This window comes from Gossypium arboreum, chromosome 8 (assembly GCF_025698485.1).
Source record: "Gossypium arboreum isolate Shixiya-1 chromosome 8, ASM2569848v2, whole genome shotgun sequence".
Taxonomy (NCBI): domain Eukaryota; kingdom Viridiplantae; phylum Streptophyta; class Magnoliopsida; order Malvales; family Malvaceae; genus Gossypium; species Gossypium arboreum.
Genome location: NC_069077.1, coordinates 19,947,861 through 19,969,058, shown reverse-complemented (window position 1 = coordinate 19,969,058; position 21,198 = coordinate 19,947,861). Strand labels below are relative to the sequence as shown.

The 21,198-nt window shown below is 33.8% G+C and overlaps 2 protein-coding genes across 2 annotated transcripts; one reads left to right on the top strand and one right to left on the bottom strand.

Annotated features, from left to right (window-relative positions):
- Nucleotides 1–4,181: 4,181 nt before the first annotated feature.
- LOC108469567 (clustered mitochondria protein) lies at nucleotides 4,182–17,058 on the top strand. Its single transcript, XM_017770462.2, has 29 exons — nucleotides 4,182–4,366; nucleotides 5,103–5,352; nucleotides 5,764–5,825; nucleotides 6,024–6,213; nucleotides 6,286–6,426; nucleotides 6,514–6,670; nucleotides 6,790–6,983; nucleotides 7,090–7,191; nucleotides 7,821–7,956; nucleotides 8,574–8,702; nucleotides 9,025–9,400; nucleotides 9,539–9,643; nucleotides 9,819–9,937; nucleotides 10,795–10,903; nucleotides 10,985–11,164; nucleotides 11,599–11,733; nucleotides 11,820–11,990; nucleotides 12,083–12,169; nucleotides 12,284–12,415; nucleotides 12,623–12,778; nucleotides 13,002–13,070; nucleotides 13,397–13,555; nucleotides 14,583–14,639; nucleotides 14,713–14,753; nucleotides 15,049–15,168; nucleotides 15,362–15,671; nucleotides 15,764–15,871; nucleotides 15,980–16,051; nucleotides 16,244–17,058. Exons 2-29 carry the CDS (start codon nucleotides 5,127–5,129, stop codon nucleotides 16,718–16,720), a joined length of 4,320 nt encoding a protein of 1,439 aa, XP_017625951.1. The 5' UTR covers nucleotides 4,182–4,366; nucleotides 5,103–5,126; the 3' UTR covers nucleotides 16,721–17,058.
- A 371-nt stretch (nucleotides 17,059–17,429) lies between these two features.
- On the bottom strand, nucleotides 17,430–20,209 carry LOC108469568 (FT-interacting protein 1-like). The gene has a single exon (XM_017770464.2). The coding sequence runs from the start codon at nucleotides 20,012–20,014 to the stop codon at nucleotides 17,609–17,611; it is 2,406 nt and encodes an 801-aa protein (XP_017625953.1). The 5' UTR covers nucleotides 20,015–20,209; the 3' UTR covers nucleotides 17,430–17,608.
- Between the last annotated feature and the right edge of the window lie 989 nt (nucleotides 20,210–21,198).

Below are 21,198 nucleotides of genomic sequence, written 5' to 3'. Positions count from 1 at the left end.
AATAGTGGAAGAATAATCTATGTAGTAATATAAAGAAAATCAAAATAGCCTATTTTAATATAATAAATTTATAAGAGAAATAGTAAATAAAATAAAATGTAATAGTTTAAGGAATAATTTTGGTACATTATTAGTGGAATATTTAGACTAAACAAACAATGTCATGGGTCGACAAGTGTCTTATAAATGGTATAATAAAATATTAAAAATAATTACTTAAAAAGATAGACATATGGTAATTTTTAAAGCCATTTGTAAATTAAAATAAAAATACACAACCAATGTTCGAAATACTAATCGATAGTTTAAATATAAACTAACATGTTTCTTTATATCAAATTTAAAATTCATATTAAAGTATGTACACTTGGCACATAAGGACTATGCCAACTAAGCAAAAATTTTCATATTTGCAAGAAAATCTTTCTATAGTATATATATGTTAGTTTGACATTAAATATTAATTATGAGCCGATAATAACAAAATAATATTAATTAACTATTAATTAAAACCATTAAATAAATGATAGGTGAATTATTAATTATTAAAAGTAATTGAATAATTTTTTTTACTTTCACAATTTCATAAGAATGGTAAAATATTATTAATTCGAGATAGGAGGATACTTTGGACCGGAATCATGGGTTAATATAAATTTTATAATTATTTTATTAATAATTTTATATAAAACATAAAATAATTTTAATTATAATTATATTTATTTTATTATTAAATTTTCTCAATTTTACTATTATTATTATATAATTAAACTTTGAATTCATATTAAATTATATTTATTATTTTAAAATGATTATCGCTAAGTATTGTTATAACTATATACGAATTAAAATTAATATTTAACCCTATTAAATATATGTATTAGCAAGATATTTTCATTCAAGTAGCACTTAGAGAATCACAAAAAAACCTTTTAATATTATTTGATATATTTTGTTTTCATCACAAAAAGTTTTGAGTTTTATTATTATTTGATATGTGTATGGTAAGCTTTCAGAAGAAGCAATAGTCTGGTAGGTTGAAGTTGCTTTATTTTGGTAGCCGCATTTGTAAAATAAGTTCATTCATTTTGTAATTATTGAATTAGACAGTTGAGAAGTTAATTAAATATAAGTAATATGGACTAAATATATTATATATGACAAAAAAATTATTGGATGAATAAATTGATTTTTTGACAATTTAAGAAAATAAATTTTTTTAATAGAGAGTGAGAAAGTGCGTCCAGTTGGACATATTTTCCCTTTAAGCTGTATTTTTATTTTTATTTTTTTAAATACAATTAGTTTGTTTGGTCATTCGGTTAAATTTTAGTGATTTTGTTAAGTTACAGGTTTGATTCTTCTCCCACTATATATATATATATATATATATATATATATTATTTCATTTTGTTTTAAGTTTTTATATTTTAATTAATATTTTTAATGTATTAATTGATTTGGTTAAATGGTTAAATAATAATTTTATCCTAAAGACCAAGTTCAATTCCTTCCTCTAAACATATATGTAATTTTTATTTTATATTGTTTAAAAATATATTTTTAAAAATATAATAATTATTTTGTAATTTTTGTTTCAAGCTTTTTTTATTTTTAATTAATAAATATGTTATTTAAAAACTTATTTTTAATTCATCTTTTAATTAGAAACTCTTTTATTCATAAAATCAAATAATTATTAAAAATATGATTATTTTAGTAAATAAATTTATATGTATAATATTTAATTTTCAATCAATATCAAGAATGTAGTAAATTTTAGTATTATATATTTTTGTATGTGCATTTAAAATATTTTAAATATAAACATAATGGTATTTGAACTAATTAATTGAAATATTTCACATATAAAAATATTTGAAATCACTATACGCACAATATATGTGAAGAAAATAAATATTTGACATATAAATATTATACATAAAGAAAAATATATCAAAAAATTAGTTGACGTTTATATTATATGTAAAGGAGTTATTAATATCAAGTATTTTTAACATAATGATATATGTAAAATATATATTTATTATATAATTACATATTTATTATTTGATTTTATCGATAAAAGAATTATTAATTAAAAAGAAAAATTAAAAACTATATATTTATTAATTAAAATAAAAAACTTGAAATAACATAAAATAAAAATTACAATTGTGTTAAAAGAGGAATTGAACCTAGGTCTCAAAAATAAAATCATTATTATTTAACCAAAATATAAATGTGAGTAAGAGAGAAGAATCGAACGTAGGATTTAAAGATAAAACCACTAATATTTAATCATCTAACTAAACAAACTAATTATATTAAAAAAAAAGTTAGAAAATATAAGTTAAAGTAAAAACGCGCCTAGCTGAACTCATTTTCCCACGCTCTCTTTAAAAACGACCTATTTTCTTAAATTTTCAAAAATTAACCTATTTAGCCCATAAACTTTTATTTTTTACATATATGACTAATTTAACCGATAATATGAATTAATTATTAATAATGGATAAAGGTATATAAATAATAATTTAATTTAATATTTTGTATAATAGAGTTTCTTTGAATTATACAATTGAGTTGAAATTAAATTTATCAAATTAACATAAAATAATAATTAAATATTTTAAGATTAGTATTATAATTATACATGGATTACAATTAAGATTTATCAGTCTAAAACTAGATGTTTTAATTTTAATTATAATCATTAATTACATTTAAATAAATAAGATTTTCGTATGTATTGCACATGGTACAAAACTAATAAAAAAATTGTGAGAATATTTTATAAGACATGTATTAATCTCTTACCTGTTGTAAAGTGTAAAACTTCAGTCTCATTACACCAAATAATTTCCTAAAATGTAATCCAAATTTTAGCATAAAATCATAAAATTTAATAACTATTTAAATAATAAATATATCTCAATTGTATAAATTTTAAATTTCTTTTCAAGAGAGATAATATTTTGGATAAACCACAAAAGTAGTCACTTTTGTTTGTTTCAAGTTACATTGTAGTCACTTATGTTTGAAATGTTACGTTTTAGTCACTTATGTTATTATTTTGTCACGAAGTGATCACTCTTCCGTTAAGTTCCGTTATCTTCCTAACGGTAATCCTACGTGATAGTCTAACTAGATTTTAAGTGCCAACTTAAATTTCCTAATGGGATGAGAATAGATTTTTTATTAAATAAATTTAATTAATTAAAAATTTTAAACCCTCAATCTTAGTTAAAAACCCGTTCATCTCCCCCTTTTTTTAGTTTTCTTTTTCAATTGATTAAAAAAGCTATTATCATCAAAATTTTGTATTCACGTAAAAAAACAAAAGAGGATTCAATGGAGAGTCCAAGTATGTCTTCTTCACCGATAAATTTATGTTCTAAAACTTAAAATGAAGTGGTTATCGACAATTAAGAAGATGGTAATCATTTTTGTTCCTAATAATTGTATTTTCCAATTCTTCACGTTCTTGAATAATTAGTTTCTCAATTCGATTTTTTCTGATCTGAATCGGCTTGTTTGTTCACATCCTTTTGTGGGTATCCATTTTTTCTGATCTGAAATTCTTTTAGTTGTTAATATTCATATCAAGAATTTTAATTTAGGGTTTTCATTAAATAATAAAAAATCTAATCTTTTATTTTTCAGTATTGAATAAAAGAGATAGAGGAATGCAAAGAAGACATACCTCCATCTTTATGAAATAGTCAATTTGATTTCAACTATTTTGATATTAATAATAGTTTTTCCAGTCAAATGAAAAAAAAAATTGAAAAAAAGAAGAGACCGAAGAAAAATTAAAAAAAATGAGATGAACAGCTTTTTTAGTTAATGTTTAGGTTTAAAATTTTTAATTAATTAATTTTTTTAATTAAAAATCTATTTTCATCCCATTTAAAAATCTAAGTTGACATTTAAAATCTAGTTAGACTGCTACGTAGGATTGCCGTTAAAGAGATAACGAAATTTAACGGTAAAGTGATCACTTTGTAACAAAATAATAACATAAGTGACTAAATGTAACATTTCAAACATAAGTGACTAAAATATAACCTGAGCTAAACAAAAGTTGCTATTTTTAAAGATTACCCTAATTTTTTTTTTTTAAGATGAAGAGATATAAATTTTAATCTTTTATCCAAATAAAATTATTATAGATATAAGAAAATGTTTTCCTAAAAATGCCTTTAAAAATAACGAACCTACTCTCATATATCTCTTCACTGATATTCCCCGCCGCCAGATAAACCTCTCACCACCACTGTGTCCCAAACAAGCCTCGCCTTTCTCTTCTGACGCAAGCCCTCTATTGCCTTCTAGTTTCCGACACACCAGGAAACCGAATAGGGTAATTTTGGAAACCCTAAACTTGAGCCATGAGATTTTGTGTTATACGCTCTCGGCCTCTGTATCACTCTGTTATATTTTTAATTTATTTTCTGTTTTTGATCGTACTGCTTGGTACTTTATCTCATACTCTCTATGTTTACTTTGTTGAGAAGGAAATTTTTTTTTTCTAAAAGCTATCAGCTTAGAGTAAATAACCGGCCGTTATTGCCGCTATTTAGGTCTTTAGCGGTGGCTCACGGCGCTGCTGCTGCAAAATAGCGTCCACGACACCGCTATTTGAAACTCTGTAAAATAAAAATACAGCATATCTCTACACTTGCTTCTGTTGGATGTATTGTTTCTTAAAATAATTATGGTTTAATGTTTCTGTTTTAATTTCTTCTCTTGTTTTTGCTGATTGTAAGTTTGTCTAATAACGAGTTTGCATCTTATTAGGTGCATTCAGGGGTTCTGTCTTAAAAATGTTTTTCTTTTTAACTTATATTACATGCACAGGCAGACATATTAGTTCAATTTCTAAGGTACTGTTTGTGATATATGACCAGCTCATGGGCTTTTGTTTTTGTTCTCCTTTCTAGTTTATTCTGAGTTTGAATAGAATTCATTGCATTTGTTGCATATGTGTTCATTTTATTGTTAAAATGAAGAGAACTATGTTATACACGTATAATATTTGTAGAATAACCAACTCACTATAGAACTTTTCCAAACTCTTTATATGCTTATAAATTAAGGTATTGGGAATCAAGTTCGTGCAAATGGCGGGGAAATCTAATAAGGGAAGGAATCGGAGAGGGTCACACAATTCAACCACTTGTTCAGAGCAAGCTGTCTCTTCTGATGCTCCCTTGAAGGACAATGTAACTGCTTCCAAGCCTCCTAATGTTGACTCTAATGGAGTTCCAAACACGGTTGAATCATCTGGTTCCAAGTCAGAGTTGACAGAGTCTGAAGCTTTGAATTCATCAAGCCAACCAAAGCAAGGTGAATATTATGCATGATTGCTATATTATTACTTTTATTGTGATTTCCTTTCATTAGCATATTCAGATCACCTCTCAAATCTTATAATGATTTCTTTTTTATTTTCAATTGCATAGTGGTTTAAAGAAAGAGTTCCATTGTTTTCCTCCATATGGAAATGATAATCTATGATTTCAATCATTCATCTGTGTATACACGTTCTGTTGTCAAATAAACATGTTTCCTTAAACAATGCGAGACAGATGAATATTCATTCAATATCTTCGAATGTTTTAGACCAGCTTAGGTTCACTTTCTGCTTTTTCTGTTGCTTATATGAAATCTTAATTTAAATCTGTTTTATGGTTCTATCGTATGCTTCTTAGATTGCTATTGGACTCACTTTTTTTCTTTTCTTCTATATTGATTCAGGGGACCTTCACCTTTACCCAGTGCCTGTTAAAACACAAAGTGGGGAACGGCTTGAACTGCAGGTGAACCAACTTGAATTTGAAACTATGCCTTCTCTCTCTATATATGCATAGATATGGTTTGCAGATGTGTGTATGTACGTAAGCATCTATATGTGGATGGATTTTCATTGGTTACAATTAAAAATTGAATTCTCTTTTCGCATGGATACCTTATTATTGATGCGGTTCAAATGATGAATTGACTGTATGTATTTGCAGTTGAATCCTGGAGATTCTGTCATGGACATACGACAATTTCTTCTTGATGCCCCCGAGACCTGTTACTTTACATGCTATGATTTACTGTTGCACATTAAGGATGGTTCAACTCATCATTTAGAAGATTATAATGAAATTTCTGAAATAGCTGATATTACTCTCGGTGGTTGCTCCTTGGAGATGGTTGCTGGTATAATTGCTTTGTTTTCTGTTTTATGGTTTTAAGGTCTCTACATGGGCTCTAACCTAAAACTTTTGGCAGCATTATATGATGATAGATCTATCAGAGCTCATGTTCACCGCACAAGAGATCTGCTTTACCTTTCTACACTTCATGCCTCACTCTCGACTTCGCTTGCATTGCAGTATGAGAATGCCCAAAGTAAAGCTCCCAATTCGGGAGGTTTGAAATTGGACCTTAAGTCACTGTCATTATCATTTACCATTTTATAAACTCTGTGATTTTCACTTTCAGTTTTATGTTGTGCAGATGCCACAAAAACTGATGTTCCAGAGCTTGATGGCCTGGGCTTTATGGAGGATGTTACTGGATCATTAGGTAAATTGCTGTGTACACCTTCGAACGAGATTAAATGTGTTGAGAGTATTGTTTTTTCATCCTTCAACCCTCCACCTAGCTATCGAAGGTAAAACGCTGAATTTATATTCTTTATGTTGAATGATATTTTTGTTGTTGATGGTGATTGAGTTTTGGCATTTATCTTGAACGAGTATTAACAAGACATTTGAACTTTGTTGGGGACAGGCTTGTAGGGGATTTGATCTATTTGGATATAGAAACTTTAGAGGGTAATAAATACTGTATTACGGGAACCACAAAGATGTTTTATGTCAATTCAAGCACGGGAAATGTTCTTGACCCCAGACCAAGCAAAGCTGGTTATGAAGCAACAACTCTTGTTGGACTCCTGCAGAAAATTAGCTCTAAGTTCAGAAAAGGTAACATATATGCAAAACATTCTTTTAAGTAGTGTTGGAGGTTGAAAATTTCTGGTCCATTTTCTGTTATCCACTAATTATTTCCTTTTGTGTACCTGTAATGAAGCTTTCCATGAAATTATGGAGCGGAAGGCCGCTGCACATCCTTTTGAAAATGTTCAATCTCTGCTTCCACCAAATTCATGGCTGGAATTATATCCAGTTCCTGGTAATTTCGACTTCTAAAGTTACTTCAGTGTTCAGCTTTGAAAAAGGAAAAAAGTAGATTGAGCTCTCTAACGTGGAGGGTAATTCTTCTATTGTCTATTTTCTTACACTATTTCCAGTAGGAAGGAAAATTGAGGGAAGGGAAAAAGAAGAGGAAAGAGTAAAAAGAAAGAATGGAAGTTATTTTTTCTTCTTTATGTATGGTATGGAGGATAAAAATAGAGGAAAGGAGAAAGACATAGAAATAAGATAGGGTTTAAAGTTGCAAATAGAATTGTTAATTTATATCCCAGATTTAGAAGGATTGAAATTTGAGGGAAAGGATAGGTGTAAATCCACCTTGGGGAGTTCTATCCTATCAAATGAAGGACACAGTGAAAAGAAAGTAACTTTTCCTTCTACTCTATTTTCTCTCCATCCTTCTTTCTTTGCTCCTATCTGATATAGTGTAATTTTTTTTTTCTGATATAGTGTAATTTTTTTTTTCTTTTTCGGTATGCTTGCTAGAAATTTTTGCTGCAAGACTATATTTTATTTTCATTTAAAAAAAGAAAAAATTAAGTATGTTGCATTGCAAAAGCAGTATTGTTGTACTGCAAAAGCTGATTCTGTTGCTTGTGTTGTTTCCAGATCACAAACGTGATGCAGCCAGAGCAGAGGATGCATTGACTCCTTCATATGGGAGTGAGTTGATTGGCATGCAAAGAGATTGGAATGAGGAACTGCAATCTTGTCGAGAATTTCCACATACAACCCCTCAAGAAAGGTACATAATTCATTCCTAAATGTTTGTGACTTTTAATTGTCCTAATGCTTTTTTGGAGAACCTAATTCATTCTGTAGATTTATAGTGCTTATCATCTAACAGCTAACTAGTAATAAAACATCTAATTATTTTTCATGACAAAGTATGTCTAGCTGGATATAGGTAATCATTAGAATGCTGATTGTTCATTTTGATAGCATTGTATTATGTTTGAATAACAGTTTTATATGCTTGTGCAATTTAATTAATAGTTACTGTATATTTAAATTTCAATAGCATGCATATCAGACATAGAATAAAATTTTGATGTGTCATATTGAAAACAAACTAAGTGTTTTTAATCTGATTGACATGAATGTTGTAATCTTGAGCCCCAAAATGTGCAGTTAAAGTGTGTGATTGAATAGGAAATTAAGAAATTTAATCGAACACTTTGTTATAATCTTATTCTTAAGATTACAGATTATGAAAGGTACTACTTTGTAATTTGAGAATGAATTACTGTCTTATTTTTCATTTAACCTTGTAATGGACATGCTTGCCACTTATTCACAGGCATTAAGCTGTTATGAATGATTTTGGAGTTTCTGCTTATCATGTGTACAAATTTGTTGCAGGATCCTGCGGGATAGGGCTCTCTATAAAGTGACCTCGGACTTTGTTGATGCAGCAATTAGTGGTGCTGTTGGAGTCATCAACAGATGTATACCCCCCATAAATCCAACTGATCCTGAGTGCTTTCACATGTTAGTGATCCTTAAATGAACTCTGCATCTGATTGAGAATTTTTTGCGAACATTGTTATCTTGCACATTGCCTTTGGAAACATCAGTCATGATTTCTCTGAGGACTTATGCTGTCCCATTTCTCCTCTTCATTTTGTGATATTGTACAAAAGTCCTTAGGATTAGGCATCTCGTAGCAATTTGTCAATTCATTTATTTTGTTCTCTGTGTTTTGTTTAATAAATTCATTTGTTACACTATAACATCACCCCCAAATTGCTTTTTATACTTGTTATTCTATTTTACAATTGAGATAAATTTTGTACTGTTGTTTTTTTCTCAGGTATGTTCATAACAACATATTCTTCAGTTTTGCTGTTGATTCGGATATGGAACAACTGTCAAAGAAACGTGCAGTAGAGACTAATTCAAGTTCTGAGAGCGAAAATGAAGCTGCTTCATCTGAGATGTTGCCTGGAGGTAGAATGGATTCAAATGAGGAAAGATGTCGTAGATCTAGCATAGGGGAAAGTGATAGTATAACGGAATTGGCTCAAGGGTCTGTTGAGACACCGTCGGCTGAGAGTGAGCAGGCTACATATGCTTCTGCAAATAATGATTTGAAAGGAACAAAGGCATATCAGGAAGCTGATGTCCCTGGGCTTCATAACCTTGCCATGGCCATAATTGATTACAGAGGTCATAGAGTGGTGGCGCAGGTGAAGCTGTATATCTTTTCTATTTTAGGAGTTGTTAGATGTGGAATTTTTGTTCCTTCTTCTGCCTAATTTATTTATTTATTTATTTTTTTATTTGCTCTAGAATTATGTAATAATTTGATACTTCTCTTTTTGTAGAGTGTCTTACCTGGCATTCTCCAAGGGGATAAATCAGATTCTCTCCTTTATGGATCTGTTGACAATGGCAAAAAGATTTGCTGGAATGAAGATTTTCATTCAAAGGTGAGAAATATGAAATTTAACGTCCTAAAAAAATTGTCTGGTTTCTGTGGCATGTTTGTTGAGTAATCATCTCTTTCAACATTTATATTTCATGTTATTAAGTTTCAGCTAAATTTGATACTCTTTACATAGAACAAATGTTTTTGTGGAGAGTGCTGACTTCTATGTTCTTTAGGTGCTTGAAGCTGCCAAACGCCTTCATTTGAAGGAGCACACAGTACTTGATGCATCTGGGAATGTTTTCAAATTGGCTGCTCCGGTGGAATGCAAGGGCATTGTTGGTAGTGATGACAGGTGACTTTTTCTTGTGGTTTTCAAGTTGATGAGCTGCATCGATATGGACTGCAATATTTTGTCCTTGACATCTTTTGATACCCACCATTAGCCTTAAATTCATGTTTTGTGACTTACGGTTTAAGACTTTATGTTCACAAATCATGGATTTTTGACGCCATGGGTTCCCACCTGATCTAATCAGGTGGTTTTTTTAAATCAGGCTCAGGTCGGGTTATTATTTTTAAATCAGCCAGGTTCTGGTTTAGGGAGAACCTTGCTCTACCCCAAAATAATTACAAAAATGCCCTTACGTATAGCATATTACTTGGGTTTAAAAGTTTAACTTTCCCTTCTAGACACATATATTCTTCTTGTCAACCTACCTCTGCTACTGCCTCCCCATCTTTATTTCCTTGAACCTGCAAGTTTCTTTTCTTTTTTACTATTTCTTCTGATTGATCAGTGGTAGTGCTTGATTTGCAGTCTGCCATTCCCCCTTCCTTCGGTTGAGTGTGTCTTCCATTTTTTACATTTCTGATTATCTGACTCTTCCCTTTTCTTAAGAGCTGTAATATCCTCACACTTCACCAACTCCATTCCAGATTAACTCACTGTCTTCTAGCTATCAGTTTATTTTCTTTAAGTTCCTTGTCATAAGAATTGTACCTACTTTGCAGCTCATATAGCTAGATGAGATTAGTTAATATTCTTCCTTGTGATGAATGTTTCTTCCATGAGAGAAGAGATGTATATATTTTTTCATTATGTGCTAATCAGAGCTAGACCCTTTGCATGTTATAATTTATGCTTAACCACATTTTATCATTAGCTTTATTTTCTTTTCTTTTTCGCCCTAATTCCATTTCTTTTATTAGGCATTATCTTCTGGATTTGATGAGAGCGACTCCTCGTGATGCAAACTTTACCGGACCTGGATCCCGATTTTGTATACTGAGACCAGAACTAATTACTGCATTTGTCCAGGTAGAACATTCATACATTAATGTCAATTTGCAATTTGTTTGAAGTGCTCTTACCTGATGTTGACCTGCTTAACTGGAGAAGGCTCAAGCTCCTGAAAGCTCAAAATCTGTGCCTAAATGTGAGGGAGAAGTTAATGTGGCAACTGATTCTTCAAAATCTGAGGGAGAGGTTAATGTGGCAACTGATTCTTCAAAGGCTGCTGTTGTTGAAACTCCAGTAGTGACTGAGTCTCATGAAGCTGCAACTTCTGGTGATAACCAGGCAAGGCTCTCTTCATGATAACAAATATCTAAGCTGTTGCTTTTGACTTCCTATATACGCTGTTCAGGTTTACATAGAACACTTGATCTTTTTCTTTTTTGTTGCCAAATGCGGTGAATGGTGATAATTCCCCCCAACTTTGAAAATATGTCTCAAGTGAACAGTTGGTTTGTCAAAGCTTTAAATATTTTCTGCTAAGTTATGTGGATAATGGAATTCTTATTCAAGTCTTCGATAAGGTGGAACTTCCGAATTATATGAATTTTGTAGCTATTTTTTTAAATGGGGATTAAGGCATTGTGTGTGCATGATAACATGCGCACATAAGATATGAGTTTGTTGGCGTTGAATGTTATATTTAATTACAGTTAGTTCTATTATCTTATAATTGTTTGTGGTTAAATGTATTTTGCTCATGCTCCTTATGACCACAGGGTATAACCAATGAAGATAATAACAAGGCTGGTACGGAATGTGCTTCTGCATCTGTTAAAAGTTGTGAAACGAATGAGGAGATATTATTTAACCCCAACATTTTCACTGAATTTAAATTGGCTGGGAGTCGAGAAGTGAGTCTCCTTTATCTGCAACTTTCCTTCCTTTACAATGCTGCTAAACTGTGGATTTTCTTAGCTTTTTCCATTGTGTATGCCAGGAGATAGTGGAAGACGAAGAAAATGTGAAGAAAGCTAGTTCTTATCTTGTAGATGTTGTACTTCCTAAGTTTATACAAGACCTTTGCACGCTGGAAGTTTCACCCATGGACGGTCAGACACTAACAGAAGCACTTCATGCACATGGGATTAATACTCGATACATTGGAAATGTGAGCTTTATGTATTTTGTGGGTTTGTTCATTAGTCTTGCTATTTTGGTAATAGAATATTAAAGCTTTTGGTGAATGGTATAATTTTACAGGTTGCCAATGGAACCAAACATCTACCTCATCTATGGGATCTTTGTTCTAATGAGATTGTAGTCCGGTCAGCAAAGCACATCTTGAAGGTGATGTCATTTTTTTTCCTGCTTGACATGTATTTTTGTTATGGAATGCTTTCTATGTTTTGGAAATTTTGTTGTGAAATTTTTATATGGAAATTGTAATTGCTGGATATGCAGGATGTTCTGAGAGATACAGAAGATCACGATCTGGGTCCTGCAATCTCACATTTTTTGAGCTGTTTCTTTGGAAGTTGCCAATCTGTTGCTGCAAAATTGACTTCTAGCTCACAGTCCAAAAACCATAAGAAAGTATGTTCTATTAGATGAGTTTTTCATCACAAGTAACTAGACTATAAGCAATCTCAGGGCTCTGCAGTATTCGGTGTTTTGATGTGTCAATGATCCAAATCATTATAAGCTTAAGATTCTGTTTTTTAAGAGGAACTGCATTAGGTGATGGTCATCTAGCCTGAACTAGAGTGCCTGAGGTCAGTATTTATGTCCAAATATTTGCAGGAGCAAGCAAGTCATCACTCATCAGGCAAGACGTCTAAGGGACATGCTAGATGGAAGGGTAAAACATCTGCGAGGAAGAATATTTCCTCTTATATGAATGTCAGCTCTGAAAGTTTATGGTCTGAAATTCAGATATTTGCAAAGCTGAAATATCAGGTATTGAGTTGTATTTTGTTTTTGAGTATGGATGTTTTATAAAGTAGTTAGATTATCTGTTGTCAAGGTGTACTAGTATTACGAATAAATGCTCACCATCATATCTGTGTTTATTGAATCTATGGAAACAGGATAATCCGAGTTTATTTAATCTATGAATATATTTTGCATTGAGTATATTAATTTGTGCTATATGTTTGATTTCTGATTTTTCTTTATGTAGTTTGAGTTACCAGAGGATGCAAGATTACGGGTGAAGAAAATTTCTGTCTTGCGCAATATGTGTCAAAAGGTTTGAGTTCTTACACTATGCTATTTCTTACATCCTTCCTTGTTATTTGTTTGATGAGTTGCCAGAGGATATAGCATGTAAGGAACAAACTGCATAATTTTGTTAGGGTGGTTTCCATCTTTATGTGTTTTGTGGATTGTACTTGACTACATGTGCTTGTGTGTTTAAAGTTTGGATGAATTTCTAGTTACCTTAGACACCTTGATTATGTTATATGTGCTATGTAATTTGCACTGCTTCCATCTTCTAGTTTTGAATTTTCGGACAAAATCAAGCTATAACTTCTGGTCAATCACATGCTTACATGAATGGGGTTCTCTATACAGGTTGGTATAACTATTGCTGCTCGCAAGTATGATTTTAACACCGCAATGCCTTTCCATACATCAGATATCTTGAATCTCCAACCTGTAGTGAAGCATTCAGTTCCCGTATGTTCAGAAGCCAAAGATCTTGTAGAGATGGGAAAGGTCCAACTAGTTGAAGTAAGCATTGTATTCCCTTTTTCGGTCGCCAAACACTATGCAATATCTTTAATGTCATGCAGTGTTGTTAAGGTGCGCGCCTAGGCACTAAGGTGCACCGGAAATCACCATTACTCATTTTAACATTCTCAGGCGAAGTGATTTTACTAGGCGCTCGACTTAATTCACTTTTACTGCGCTTTGAGCTCTAAGCTAGGCGACAAAAAAGCTTAGCTTGAGTGAAGCGGTGAGCTAATTTTAATTTTTTTTTTCTTTTTAAAACTCAAATACCCACTTAGTAGAGTGAAGTGGTGGAGAGGCAACTTTTAATTTTATTTTTTCAACTCAAAGACCCATTCAATAGAAATATATTTTAAGGGAAAAAACCCAAATACTCATTGAAGCTGACTATAAACTTTTAAGTTTCTTTTATCTTTTTTATTTTCTAAAGAAAAAACTGAAATATTATTAATTCCTAATCTGACTTTTAACTTTGCTTTCTTTTCTTTCATTTTTATTTAAAAACTCAAAATGATTATTATTTCTCTTTATTTTATTAATTGCAAACCCACTATTCCTCAGCTTTATTAGTTAAAACCAGATACAGACACTACCAAGCAAAAGGTAAACATGTTTTCTTTATTTTCAATCTATTCTATTGTTTCTTATTCTTTTAATTCTTTTTCTCCTCCTCGATTTTATTTTTCTATTGCAATTTCTTTTCAATAATTTTGGAGCAAAGATTGATATATTTCTTTTTTTTAACCATTATTGTAATGGTGAAGACCTGAAAGCAATGTAATTTTTTTTAATTTTTTGACTGACCAACCATAATGTAATGTAATATATATTTATATGTATATGCATGCGCCTTATTTTACTCGGGCGAGCGCTTGTTTTGCGCCTTGCGCTATGTTAGACGAGAAAAATTGAGGGTCAATTTTTTCTGCAATTGCAAATAGGTTTATGGTAGAATTGGATTGGTAATTATGTTGAATGTGTATTTATGACGATTTAATAAACTGTTGGGTTCCTGTCTTTCTCCTAGGGCATGCTTACTGAAGCGTACACAATGTTTTCAGAGGCTTTTTCAATACTTCAACAGGTAAGTTGGGTCATTCCTCTTAATATGAATTCATAAAAATAAGCCTTTTCATGATTTATTCAATTGATTTCAGGTCACTGGACCAATGCACCGGGAGGTTGCCAATTGTTGTCGGTAGCTATCACAACTCAAAACATTTTATTGATTTTTTTTTTAGTCATCTTTTTTGCCTTTGATATTTTTAATTATGCGAAAAAAGAAATATATTATGTCCTCTTTGTATCATCTTAATGGTACTTTGGTTGTATGTTTTGCTTTTATATAATTGAACCAACCTTTGTTTGTGTTAAAGACATGGTCATTATTATATCTTTCTTCCAAAAATTAGCCAATTTTTTAAAAACATGGGTTGAGCGTTCAGTATTTTGATTTCCAATCTTGTCTAAATAGTTTGCTTCCAAATTTTCAGGTACCTTGCTATGGTTCTGTATCATGCAGGAGATATGGCTGGGGCCATAATGCAGCAGCACAAAGAACTAATTATAAATGAACGTTGCTTGGGTTTGGACCATCCTGATACTGCTCATAGGCATGGTTCATTTCTCTATGTTCTCTCAGGCACACATAATGGGTTCATTTGGTGTCATGCAGTCTGACTTATCCTAATTTCTATTGCTGTGATAGTACTACTTTGAGTTTTGAACTTTGTTTCAGATATTTGTACCCTTTCTTGCCCTTTTCATGGGTCTAAATCAATTTAATTTGCAACTATCCTGCTGCAGTTATGGCAATATGGCCCTTTTCTACCATGGCCTGAACCAGACTGAGCTAGCACTACGACACATGTCCAGGGCACTGCTTTTGCTAAGCCTATCTTCTGGCCCAGATCATCCTGATGTTGCTGCAACTTTCATAAATGTTGCTATGATGTATCAAGATATTGGGAAGATGAATACAGCACTTCGTTATCTGCAAGAGGCCTTGAAAAAGAATGAAAGGTTGCTTGGTGAGGAACATATTCAAACAGCTGTGTGCTATCATGCGCTTGCAATTGCGTTCAATTGTATGGGTGCCTTCAAACTTTCACACCAGGCATGTGTTTCTGGAAGAATAATTCAGTTTTTCTTAGAAATAAGTTTAAACAAGATTGATTTAACTCTGACTATTGCTGTTGGTGTGCACAGCATGAAAAGAAAACATATGACATTCTCGTAAAACAGCTTGGTGAGGAGGACACAAGAACAAGAGACTCCCAGAACTGGATGAAGACATTTAAGATGCGTGAACTTCAGGCAAGTGAATGGTCTAATATAGAGGAAAATAGTTATTTGAAGGGTAATGTTTAGTCTGGTTTTCATATTTGTTCTACGTGGTCCTGAGGTTGCTAATTTGCGTTGCAGTTGAATGCTCAAAAGCAAAAAGGTCAAGCTTTAAATGCTGCTTCTGCTCAAAAGGCAATTGATATCTTGAAGGTATTTTAATCACCCTAGTCTTTCTTCCTCCCTTCTTTTCGCATTGTCAGTTGACTAGTCAACTGCTATTAGAACTTACGTATGATCTAGGTGCCATTTTCAGTAAATGAGGAGGCAGATCTGAGAGACAAATGATGTTATTTCTTGATATGGTTAGCCACTCTTTATATGATTCATAAATTGGCATCGCAGGCTCATCCAGATTTGATGCAAGCATTCCAAGCTGCTGCTGCAGCTGGAGGATCTGGGAGTTCTAGTGCATCTTTCAACAAGTCTCTTAATGCAGCAATGATTGGTGAGACTCTACCTCGTGGACGAGGATTCGATGAAAGAGCAGCTCGAGCGGCGGCAGAAGTAAGGAAGAAGGCTGCTGCAAGGGGTCTTGTGACTCGCTCACATGGAATACCAGTTCAAGCTGTGCCCCCATTAACTCAGCTTCTTAACATGATCAACATGGGGGCGACTCCAGAGGCAGGAGATGGCGGAGAAGCTTCTGGGGAGAAGAGGGAAGAAGCAAATGGGCATCATAATCCAAATGGAGCAGTTGATTCCAAAAAAGATGAGTCAACAACATCCACGGAAGGAGAAGCAGCACCTGTTGGATTAGGCAAAGGCTTGGCTTCATTGGATGCTAAAAAACAGAAAACAAAACTCAAAGCCACATCTTGAGTGGATGTCTACTATGAAACTTGTTCAAGTTTCAGGACTGTTTGTTATTTTTTAACAATTTTCATTCATGGTAAGTGATGAATTGGTACTCAATTGCAAGTCCAGGGAGTAGCATTGCCAGCAAGAACTCAAAATTACATATAATACCTTTTTTGTTTTTGCTTTTGTCCAATAATCTGGCATGGCAGGCTCAGCTTGTTGCTAAGCACTGGGCAGCTTCTGAGGGGAATAGGAATTTAGCATTGTCAAATGAGTTGTTTTCCTTTTGGGCGTATAATTTTAGAATTATGTACTGATCTTATGTTTTTTTAAGTGTTTGGTATTGGACTGTACTGAAATGAGCATTTTCTTCTTGGGTCTCATTTGCTCATAGTAGCATTTTCCATTTTTCTATTTTGTTCTAGAAGGTTTATACAGACAATTCACTTATAAATTAAAATAAAAAGTGGAATTTTGTTTAGTTTTCAAATTAAAAACTAATATTATAAGTTAGTGAGATTTAAATCATATCCCTATCATATTTTCATGTAAAATTTGCACATTTTTCTGATTAATATATTTTGGTAGGCCTCATTCTATTGAAACTATCATACCGATGGATACTGTGGACCAATTCATTCAATGTTTCAAAAGTTTAGTTGAAAAAAAATCTTTAATAAGACTAACAAATCCTAATTAGCAAATTAAGATGAAATAAATCAAGATTGAATAACTTAATTGAACCATTTAACTAAATGCAATTGCAATAAATTTGTATTGCAACTCGCAAGAGGAGCATACTATTTATTTATTTATATCATATTAGCTGATCCTTTTTTTCCTATAAATTGGCCCAAGCCAAGCCAAGGTTGTAGAGCAAACTAGCATCATATCATACGACATACGACATCACAGTAAGCTATCAGTTCGAGCCGGCAGGCGTTTGAAGAAACTGCTGGGCACAGATGGCAGCTTGCTCCGGAACCTGGGGTGGCGCAGATAATACAGGCCGCCAACCAGAGCGACCACTCTGAACGGGGTTGCATACAGCACCACTGCCGCACAAACACAAAACACAATGAAAAGGCTGGTGGCACGTGGATCTCTCCACCCCAGCAGCGACTCAAATCTCTCCCCTTGTGTTGCTATGTCACCTACGACAGTTTGAATCCTCCCTGCAACGCTCCGAAGCCGATCATACCTCATTCTAACTACGTCATGTGGTTTACATGTCGGAAACGTGTCAAACTCTTCGTCTAGCTCGTCCGGATTCACTGACTCCGCCCATGAAAGCTTTGTATCCATGTGGGGTGGGTACCTTGGGCGGTACCTATAGTTCCATAGTCCCACTAGGAACATGTAGAAACATAGCGTCGGCAGAATCAACTCTGGATACCATACGAGGATCAGAAACAGAATATGGACTAGGACCGAGGTGATGGGGTTCTTCCAATAGCAAACATTGCCGAACCATTGACCAATGGCAACCATGCCAGACACGAGTGACATAATGCGGAAGAAATTAGCTTTGCTTCTTCTCATGCTCCACATGTGGGAATCCACATCTAACATATATTCCACCACCTCTTTTCTCAAAGGCGGCTCTGCTCGACCGAGCCGCCTTGCCACGATATTCATGGCTTGGTATCTCAGATTGTCTACCTGGTTAACTGTGAATGGATGTAAATAATGCATCTTAGGCAGCAAGGGTTGCCCATATACGTATATCATGTTAGCAAGTGACAGGGTAGTGAATCTAATCGCCAGTTGTAGCTCCCCCATTTTCTTCAATCCATGTGGGTGTAAGACCAGGAGTGGATAAGAATGTGTGTAAGTCCTATGAGCTTCTAGAGTTGATAGCCGAATCCGCACCTTTCCGATCCGTGCATCTCGTCCTGCATTGCTCCCACCGCCACTGTTACCGCCCAAGTGGCTGTTGTCGAAAACTCCTAGCGTGATCACCGTGCAAGGATCATAAACTTCCCACGTATATTGCTCGTTCCATCTAGGATTGAAAATCTCCATAATGGTTCTGGTGCGAACCCACTTCTGGCCATACTTAGCCACACAATAAGCATCCGTACTCCCTCGGCCATCCTTCATTTTCATTGGGAGCAGCCCTTGTGCACCCAAAATGCCCACTTCTAGTATCCCAACTGGTTGTTTCCAAAGCTGTTTTGCTGTGGGCTTTTGATCACTAATGTACATTGTTGACTCATCAAGCACATGATATCCACCTTCAAGACAAACTCTCAGATGAATCCTACTAGAAAACTTGAGTTCTTTCCTCCTATCACCTTCCATGACACCAAAACCGTACTTCTCAAGATTAAACCACCGAGAATTCACTGGGCGGTGGTCTAGCCGCTTCTCGAACTCGTTAAGCGGAAGGCTTATCTTCCCCAATACATCTTCCTTCGAAGGGTGCACTCGATCCTCGACAGTAATTAACAGCTGTTCCTCAAATGGCTCAGCCGTGACAAATACCAAATCCTCATTCCACAGCGGGTTCGGCGTCCGGGTGGGGCATATCTTGGTCCGCAGCACTTGGTTGCCTATCTGTGCTTTCACGAACACATCCGGGAGGCGACTTCTATCATTAGCCACCACATCCTGAGCTTCAATCACATTCACCCTCAGGTACCACAGCTTTGGCGACACATAAACCTTGGACCGGATGTTGAAAACACCCTCTCCATGGACAGAAGCAGCATCAGAGTGCCATGCCTCTGGAAATGCTTCATCAGCTTGTGTTCCCATCCAAACCGCAAGCATCACCTCACCCCTCACCTTGCCTTCACCACGCCTGTCCTCTAATCTGTACCATTGAGGAGCCAATGGGCTGTCGGGTGGGACTCTAGTTGGAACCTCGTTCAAATCGAAAACTACCCTTCCAACATAATCATCTCTGCCCGCCATTTCTTTATCCTTCACAAAAACTTCAAGTAACGAGGATTGAACACGGTCCTTAGAGAAAGCGAAAACTTGGTTCCATTCAGGGTTGGATTTCCGATCAAAATGCTTGGTTCTTCCTTTGTAATTCCCCAGCTTTACTTCCACGTAAGGGTCGCAGCTTCCTGTTACGGAACTGGGAGGAAGCTCTTTAGCTTTCACGACCTTGACGTAAAGATAGAACATCTGCTCCACAAGATCGTAAGTGCTTGTGAATCTATCACCACCATTAATCCAACCTCTTCCTCCGAAAGCACCGCCGTTAGGCCATCGCTCGCCCAGTTGGGGACTGGTGTCCTTGAGATTATAGTCCTCCTGGTGATCGCCAGGCAGCAGCGGGGCTTGTGCGTTGAGAGACTGCATACGTTGGTTTGCAATACTTAGCAGGTGCTGTTTAGGTGAAAATTTAGCAAAGGGAGTAGATGATGAGTGTGCAGTATGTGTTGCATCCAGGACTTTGAATGACTAGCTTCATGCTTCTTATGGCACTATTAAGTAAATAAACTTAAGTGTGTATGTGGCTGGTGCAAGAAGCCAAGTTAGTAGGTCCTCACAAGATATCTCAAACTCGATTGTGAAGCAAAGAACGTTGTAAGAAAGGAGATCAAAAAAGATGGAATACTTAAGATTCTCTTCTCGTTGAAGAAAGGAATGCATTGTTTGAGAAGATGAGTTTGGGTTCAGACTCGGTTGAGTAATTGCATGAAAATTAATCATATTATAAAGAAAAACAATATTCGCTTATCAACATTTAAATTAATTACTGCATACATTACATTACAATACAAATATACACTACTAGTGCTTGGCCCTCAAACAGATGTTAGTCTCTTATTCTTTTTCCCATATTCGCATAAACGTTACTAAGTAGTTCCCTCCCATGCCCCATGCAGGGATAGTTGATAACATATAATAACTATTTGGCAGTGAAAATCCAGAAGATGTATTTCAAAAATTTTAAAAATTAATTAAACATTTAACAAAATCTTACTCACATTGTGGAATAAAAACTTTCCATCACTTATATCCTAAATAATTAAGTAAGCGAGGTAAAGACAGAACTTTTTAGGAGAGTTGAAATTTAATTTTAATTTTTACAATAGTAAAAATGCAATATCACCATTTGATAACTTATATCTCTATAATTTTAAAGGATTAAATTAAATTTTTATCATTTTTAGAGGAGTGAAAGTGCAATTTTATCTTTACTAATTTTAATATTTTAAAAATTTAAAAGACTTAAATTAAAAAAATTATTTTAAAGGACGCCGACCACTGCCAGCTCTCTTGGCTACGCCCTTGAAAGTAAGGCCTTACCATTTGTCCATAATTATTACATTATTAACAAATAGCTATACTTGAATTTTGATATCTCCATTTTTGATTATATAAAATAGTTAAACTTCAATTTCAATCCCGCTCAAAGTTGAGATGTAATTTTATATGGGATAAATCCTAAAATTATACATGTATTACGGTTTAATGTATGAACTTTGATTTTAGTATAATTTTGTACAAGAAATTTTGATTTGATCCAATTCTTGTAA